Below are 8,805 nucleotides of genomic sequence, written 5' to 3' on the forward strand. Positions count from 1 at the left end.
TTTCTTAGGAAAAAGCAACAAGATGAAGAGTTTTTAGAAATATCTATTTTACTTTATTTCAGAATCTTTCGTTGCTACTAACCTTACCTTTTCTTTCTTATTTTGCGCAACAGAAGTGTAAATAACAAAAACCCAAAAGAAAAATATCTAATTGTATTAAAAATTCAAATACAACAAAGTAAAAAATACAGCTAACATAGTTTTCAACAGCAATGGTAACTGTTTTATCAACATAGTGGCATTTTACAACAATCTAGGAAATTAAAATGGATGACAGAACAAGGTTACAAATACGTATTCTCGTTGATTTCTGATGGCGGCGCTAGTGCTGCTCTTAGTTTCTCCCAAAAAACTTTCTGCTTCTTCTCTTCGCCGCTCCACTGCAAATAAATCCTAGTTTTGAGAAGATACTTAAGAGTAGGCGTCAAATGGCTCTCACTGACAGGTCCCAACTTGATCAGTATCAAACTGTCATCAACGTACTCCCCATTTTCATTCTGAAAGAAAATCCGGTGATGTTCAGCTATCTGACTTTCCCATCTGCACCACTGCGACTTAGCGTAGGAGTCGCTTATGACCAAAAGAGTTTTCCGGCTTTTCGCGACACTTTCCAGCACGCTTTCTGAGATCATGCTTCCAATTTCAAAGTCCCTCTCGTAGACGCACAATTTGATAAACGGCGAATAGTTCTCGAGCATCGTCACCAATCTGATCACAAAATTTCTGTCTTCGCTGCTGTAGGAAACAAAAGCGTCGTACATGTAGTTAGTGTAAGCATTGGCGTTGCTGTTGTTTCTGATTTTGCGATTTCTGCTCAAATAGAGGCGAGTCAAGAACAACCAATATCGCAGGTGCCACCGGAAGTGGTAGGTCAAGAAGAGAATGACAATTAAACACAGAAATAGGATGACTAGAGGTACCACGAGAGTCAAGTGTTGGCAGCGAGGGTTCTGCTCGATGAATTCCTTGACTGTTAGACTTGTGGTGGAGTCCGGAAAGGCGCAGAAGACGGACTGGTTGTCAATCAACCTCATAAGCTTCTTGTTGTTCCAAGAAAAAGAACAATCGCAGGTGAATGGGTTGTTCCTCAAATCCAGTTTTTTCAAATTGCTGAAATCTTGAATCATCGCAGTTGTCAAGTATGCAATTCGGTTGTTGCTCACCGCTACGTCTACTAGATGGTAGTTCTTGTCCAAAACTGGGTGGTACCATGGGTGCAAACCATTCTCGGACAAATCCAGTGTTCTCAGATTGACGAGAACCTCGAAATTTGGAAGAGTGGTCATTTGGTTTCTTTCCAAACCCAAATGTGTCAACTTCTTCAGGGTCTTGAACGGATTCGCATCTTTGCCGATGAATTTGATCCCACATCCTCCCAACAGGAGTACGCGGAGGTTGTCCAAACCCTCCAGAAGTCCGTCTTCAAGAGTTGAAGGGTGGTTCTTGAGAAAAATGTTATTTTCAAGGTTCAGAAACACCAACTTTGACAACATTGCAAACGCCCCATTTGCGATATGGTAGATGGTTGCATTTTTGAGCCCCAAAACTGTCAAACTCCCCAAACCGAAGAAACTCGAATTGTAGATTGCGTGAACTGCGTTGAAGCTCAAATTGAGCTGTTGCAAATTCTTCATGTTGGTGAACTTCTCACCATAGATAGAGAAATAGGAGGATGAGAAGCGGTTGCCAGAGTTTTGCTGCAGATCCAGACACCTCAGTTGCTCCAAAAGAACTCCTTCGGGAATTGACGCAAGTTTGTTATCGTTCAAGAGCAGCGTGTTCAGTTTGGGCAGACCAACGAAAGCGTCATTGGTGATGTTCAAAGCCAGCACACTTCTGAGATCCAAAACTTCCAGATTTGGCATCTTGGGGAACATTTCTGACGTGATTTCTTCGAACTGGTTCCTGGCGAGGCAAAGAATCGTGATGTTGCTGTTTCCAATTGCTCGTAGTAATTCTTTTGCAGTGTTTTTCCGAAGACCCACTGAGTACAAATTGAGCGATCTGAGAGGAACGTGCTTGACTGCTTCCTCGACAACTCTAGTGATCGTGGTGGAGTTGAAATTGTTCTCACCTAACCTCAATGCTGTCAGGTTTGTTAATGAATTGAAAGCTCCAGGTTCCATGTTTTCAATCTGGCACAACACTAGATCCAGCTCTTGGAGGGGGCTGTCGCGCATCACGTCAAACTCCCGTTTGATTGTTTTAAAGTTGTTCTCACTTAGTACCACTTTGATCAATTTGGGCAAAGTGCGCAGTGCTGATGTCACTTCTGACAACGTAACAAACGCGTTTTTCACTAAATAGAGTCGTTCGAGATTATCCAAACCATCAAAACATCCCTCTTCTAAAGTTTTGAAGTTTGGGTTGTGAGAAATTGACAAGAGTTTCAACATTGTCATGTTGACGAAACTCCTTTTCACAACACGAGTCAAATTGTAGTTTCCCTCAAACGACAGTGCCTCCAGATGAGTAAAGTTGCCGAAACTTCCTGGTTTGATCGTTGTTATTTGCGACGACTTCAATTGGAAGTTGTTGGTGGTGATTCTGACGTTTTTGGGAAATGATCGACAAGTGTCTCGCCCAAAACAAAACGAGTAACTTGCAGGGAATTCTCGACAGACGCACCCACTTTCTTTGTCTTCTCCGATCAAAACAGAACCTCCCTGGCTCACACCATTTGCGTTTACAGTTCTCCAAATCGGGGGGTACAAGTTTTCGGAGCAGGCTTCGAACGAGAGGGTTCTTGCGACCAGACCCACCACTAGCAAAACGATGATGGTGTCCATCATGGGTCATGCTACAAGAAACTGTTATTTTTATTTGCGACTCAGAACCGGATCCAAGCCATCACTGAATTATTTACTTTTCACTGAGCAAATATTGTTTTAGGTTTTTTTGGAAAATTGTCAAAAATTGTCTCACCTCCGAGTGGAGCCGTCTTGTCATGTCTGCACTGTTTTGGTCACATAATCACACAAATCCACGATGCAAATTTACGTCCGACCGCTAAAACTATTAGAACATGTATGTTAAATAAATAAGTTTCTCTTCTCTCCTTCGACAATCTCCGGTGCGACCAGGGACGGCCTTGTCGACCGTTCGAAGTACCGCAACTTAATTGAATATGATTTGAATGTGGTTGGATGGTTCCTGTGTGTGCGGAACGTATATGGAAATGGATCGAGGCCGGATCTGGATAAAGACAGCGGTTCGTCGTACCAACTTCCTATAACATTGGTTGAGGCCGCATTTTCGACGTGGAAGGAATCGTGAATTTGTTTTGACGGACAACAATGGATTCGCACAAAGAACAACAATTTCAGATTTTTTTAAAATCTCTTCGGGAACTTTTTCAGTACTAAGCACGAGAGTGGTTTTTGAAAAATGTTGATGCCCAAGATTTCAATCCAAATCTACTTTTAATTCAGTTTTTTGCTCTAATAGTCAGGTCTTTCCAGTTTGACGCACAGATTAGAGTAACTGTTAACAGATCATTGATGTATTTGTCTACACAACACTATAATAATTGTAAAAATAAACCAACAAAGTGCAAATAAAAAATCCTGTTTAAATTAAAATTTAATTCGAGTTTAATATCGGTTCCTGTTACTTTTGTTCAATAAAAGCTTTAATAACCTACAAATTTTCTAGGTGTCAGTTAAATGGTCCATCTGGTTTTGCCAGTGGCCACCATATTACATAGGTAAAATATCGCGCTCTCAATTGTTTTGCTTTTTTAAAGCGTAGATTAATTGGAGCATGTTGACAGCTAACCTAAAATTTAGAACCAAAAATCTTTCTTTTTTTCTTTCTTTGCTATGTTTTACATTAAAATTAGAATAACTTAACGATTCCTATTCTTGAAGCAAATATCTAAGGGCACCCTTTGCTGAAAACAAACATGGTCAATTAAGTCACCACGATTAAACATAAACAAATATCATTCGTGTCGAACAGCGGGAAATTCAAACTTTACACTGTTCTAAACGGTTTAATCTTTCCAACGCCTACTCAGCCCAGGGTTTCATTTGAATGCGCGATATTAAAAGCGCAAATTAAATATTTTTGTTCATAAACAAAATTTTAGTTGTGGTTATATAAGGTATAAATAAATTTAGATTATTGATAAAACAAACATAAAAACAATGACATGTTTTTAGTCTTAACTTATAATAATCAAAATATTTAGAGCGATGTAAAAAGGAAAATAAAATGGTCGATGTAGATAAGATTAGTGTTAATCCTAATTCAATTTGACTGTTTTTTAAAAAACTCATTAGTTTTGCTTATTTTTATCAGATTTTCTATTGTTAAATATTTGTGGTTCACTTTGTGGTCCCCTTCAATAATAGTAGTTTATTTAACGAGTTCGTGTGTAAATTGGGCTCAATTTACACACGAACGAGTTGAATACAACCAACGTTTTTTTGTTCGTTTGCTCCAAATCGCTTGAAATCTTTAAAATTAGCTTGAGGTTTCGTTTTGACAAGTTGTGACATTTATCAAAATCCGTTCACACAGGAGAAAATTCTCAAATTCTGACAGTGTCGAATAAAAAATAATTCATGCCTTACTTGCAATTTCATTCTAAAAATATTATTCTGTGTTGAAAATCTTTTAATTTCTTTAAAAATATGGACATGATACAGACTTGTTTGACGAGGGGTGATTTTTATGTTATTTACCTAGCTACAGCTGAATTCAGAAAAAACGGGAAATTAAATTTTTCCTAATGTAAATTTGGTTTTAAATATTTGTCAATTAATTGTCTACTTGACGGTACCTATCAAATAATATTTTTTTAAATGTCACTGAATTATTTATTTCGAAAGTGACATACCGTCAAATAATTCTAACCTATGTATTTCTAAAAGCCATTTTCAAACCATCACAAAAGTGAAAAGAAACGTGTCATTTTTTTAAATTATTTTCTTTATTAATAATTAATTTATTAACTAGTTAGTACCGAAAGGTATTGCTATTATTAGGTTAGTATCATTTGGAATTGTAAAGGGTTAAAATCTTTATACTGTCATGTTGACAGTTAAAAGACCCATCAAAATGATCACGAATAAATACAGGGTTATTCACATATTAAGCATTCACGATTGTTTTAAATTCGCACTGTCTATGAAAAGCTGACATTTTAGTTGGCAGTATTGTGATTTGTCATAACAAATCAATTTTAGGTTATAACTGAACCGAACACTGCTGCCAGTTTGCTAAATTTTTTAAATAATTAAACGGATTAGGAACAATGATCTAAAACTTTAGTTGAAATAAAAGTTACATCTTTGTAGCACAGTTCTAGTTTGAGAACATTCCTAATACATATTTTAAAATGTGTATTTTATTATTAACTAAATTAATGACGGAATTGACAACAAGGCGAATATTTAAAAACGAAACGTCATATGACAGGACCTGACGCCAATCTAACAAAAAAATATCTTGGCCTGTTGCGTGTTTAAAAACAATCGTGAACAACATATAAGAGTACGAGCCTAACATGCACACAACCCACATTACACTACCGGCACTAAGGTTTTGTAATTTGAATGTAATTTGGGTTGCATTTTAGGCTAGCACCGCTCGTACTTTTATGTAAATAGTCTTGTATAGGTTGCTATTTAAGAAAATAGATGACGACGTCATTACTTTGACAAGGAACACCTTGTATAGAAAAATGTTACGTCAATAAACGTGAAATTGAAATTAAAAATCGACCTGTTTTTGTTCTTTTTTCAAAACTCAACAGTTTATGATTTATAGAATTGTTGCGTTACTTTTGGCCCCTCAGTGTACAGATACTGTAATAATAGCGCGAAAACCATTTTTTTTTTTGGAAAACGAATTGCACAGAAACTGTTCACGATTTGCCATTTTGTAGCAATTTCATTCTTGACATTTTATTTAGTGGCGCATTTTCTGTCGGTGATTCTGAAATATTCATTTGACCAACAATTTTATCTTCCATTTGAAATTGTTGTACAATTGTATACTTAATTAATAATTAGAATTGAAGATGTAATAAACCAACAGTGTAATTCTGCGAGATTGAAAATTATATTTTGTGTTTTGTCAAAATATTTTTTTTACGAATGAAGGGCAAAAGTCTAAACCAATTGGATGTCACCAATCCTGGAAAAATTTTAATTCCCCACACAGCATCTAGCGCCCCGCTCATAGGATTAATAGAAACAGTCTTAAATTATTTCGTTTGCAAATATTCCACACGTACGATTATATAATTCACGCAATTTGAACAAAAACATTAAAGCGACGTAAAATATATAAATATATTTTTATTTAAGATAAACGGGTCAGATAGGAGAAAAAGAAAATCTAGAAAAAGTGTCAGTTCCACTATTTATTAATTACGTAGCTACAACAAAAAAACTTATGCGATGATTATATTGTGTGCAGGTGGTTAGTAGTTTCTCGCTCGCATTGAAGTGTACACTATCATCTCACTCATCCCTCTCAGAAAACGTGCCAGTTTTGGGAAATTTTGCCTGCGACGATGGATTGTTAATCTTAAGGTACTGTGCTACACTTTGACATATAAATTTCGTAGAGGATAATTTTTTCTGCACTAACATTTATTAGAAAACTTGCTCATCCTATAGCAGGAGATTTGCGAACGATAAATGTATATTTTTTGATTGGTACATTGAGTATTTAGCAAATTGTGTGGCAGTAGTAAATTTTTGGCGTGCTGAATTTAATTTCCTAGTTATGCAAATAAAATAAATCTTCTCCTCTTTTACATATCTTTGCAACAATTTCTAATGAAACCAAACAGTTCAAAAGTACATAATTTAAACAAATGGTAAAAGAATTTTGTTTAAAAGTTTCGTTAGAAGTGTTTGTCTCCGACAAGGGTAAAGGTGCACCTTAAAGTAAAATCTTTTTATTTCAATTCGCTTTTAAAAATATTGCTCATGGTCATGATCATGAATTTGAAGTTGAATTTTCATTTAAATGAAAAAGTGACAGTGTCAATTTTTCGTATCTTTGCTAACTCAGCTAATAAACGTCAAACAACTGTCACTATGAATCAAATTTTAACGCAAAAATGGTTTTTACTTCAGAACATAAAAAATGAATCGTACTTTCGTAATGGTGTTTTCAATAACTAAGAATGGACGTACATATAGCGCTGTTGCCTGTTTGGCCGGGTTTCGGTAAACATTTCGAAATTTAAATTGCAACGGGTATATGCAACCAAAAATACTTCTATCCCCGTCGACATACGGCCGAGATTTGAACGCATTCTGCGATCTAAATAATTGTTGATCGCCGGCTACTTCTCAAAAAATATTGCCGAATTATAGTTTGAATTAAATCAAAGAAAATAACAAAATTTCATGGAATTTTTTTTATTCTTTAAACTTCATCACTTGGTAAAATTTTCAGTAAAACAAGTTTAGATTTGTTGTTTTCTGATCTCTCACTCATCGTTACTCATTATTTCCATTGTTGAAAATTGTTATTCGGGAGATTTGCAAGAAAATTAATTCCCAACTAAATAAATAAACCTTAGGCAACCAGATATACTCCAGCCGGACAACTTATATTAATTTGGTTTTATACTTTGCTATAAGTATAGTACAGTATAAGTATTTTTATTGTTTATTCAATACGCAAAACTTCCAAAGAAATGAAAAATTATTAAAAAGTTCGTCGGGCTCATTATCACTCGTAAACGTAAAATTATATTCTTTTTATTAAAGATAAACGAGTCAGGTAGGAGAAAAAGAAAATCTACAAAAAGTGTTAGTACAACAAAAAAGCATTATGCGATGGTTATATTGTGTCCAGGTGATTAGTAGTTTCTCGCTCACAGTTAAGTGGACACCATCATCTCACTCATTCCTCTCAGAAAACGTGCCAGTTTTGTGCAATTTTAAATCTTGTGTCTGTGACGATGGATTGTTAATCTAAAGGTACTGTGCTACACTTTGACATACAAATTTCGTAGAGGATATTTTTTTCTGCACTAACATTTATTAGAAAACTTGGTCATCCTATTAGATTTTGATGAAATTTCCTTCTATAACAGGGAATTTGCGAACAATAAATGTATATTTTTTTCTTGGTACATTGAGTATTGCAGTTAATATCTTTTTATTTAGCAAATTGTGCGGAAATTAGTACATTTTAGGCGTGCTTAGTTTAATTTCATAGTTATGCAAGTAAAATAAATCTTCTCCTGTGTTACCTACATATCTTTGCAACAAATTCTAATGAATCCAAACAGTTCAAAAGAAATTTAAACAAATGCTAAAAGAATTTTGATTAAAAGTTTCGTTTGAATTGTTTGACAAGAATAAAGTAAAATCTTTTTATTTTAAATGAAAAAGTGATGGTAACGAAAGATGTTTTTTTCAACCAGATTAACTACCCTTATTTGCCTAAATAAGCTATGCTATAAATTTGCCATCCATTCAGACTACTCACTCATTTAATCTCAACATAAAAGCTAGATATCTTCAGTCGCCGCTGTGTGCAGTGTCCCCATATTTTTTCTATTATAATTTATAACCCGACCTACCCCATATTCACATACCTATTATACAGGGTGATTTACGAGGAATAATGAGCCCGACGAAATAGAAAATGCAACCCACAATACATTGCAACAAAAAACCGGACATCGAAGCGGTAAATGTCCGGGTTTTTCTCCTGATGAATTGCGGGTTGCATTTTCTATTCCGTCGGGCTCATTATTCCTCGTAAATCACCTTGTATATTTAACTATTAATTATAATTTTTTTGAAAATATACGGAGCGATCAAC

General features: G+C 35.2%; 1 protein-coding gene across 2 annotated transcripts; it reads right to left on the minus strand.

Annotated features, from left to right (window-relative positions):
- Nucleotides 1-136: 136 nt before the first annotated feature.
- Nucleotides 137-3,113, minus strand: LOC138138324 (toll-like receptor 2). 2 transcript variants are annotated; one of them, XM_069058164.1, is made up of 2 exons: nt 2,926-3,113; nt 137-2,800 (listed from the first exon to the last, which is right to left on the minus strand). In XM_069058164.1, exon 2 carries the CDS (start codon nt 2,790-2,792, stop codon nt 285-287), a length of 2,508 nt encoding a protein of 835 aa, XP_068914265.1. In that variant the 5' UTR covers nt 2,793-2,800; nt 2,926-3,113; the 3' UTR covers nt 137-284. The 2 variants fall into 2 exon arrangements, with proteins under 2 accessions (XP_068914265.1, XP_068914266.1); XM_069058165.1 differs by having other exon boundaries at nt 137-2,810.
- Between the last annotated feature and the right edge of the window lie 5,692 nt (nt 3,114-8,805).

This window comes from Tenebrio molitor, chromosome 9, assembly GCF_963966145.1.
Source record: "Tenebrio molitor chromosome 9, icTenMoli1.1, whole genome shotgun sequence".
In the NCBI taxonomy this organism is placed as follows: Eukaryota; Metazoa; Arthropoda; class Insecta; order Coleoptera; family Tenebrionidae; genus Tenebrio; species Tenebrio molitor.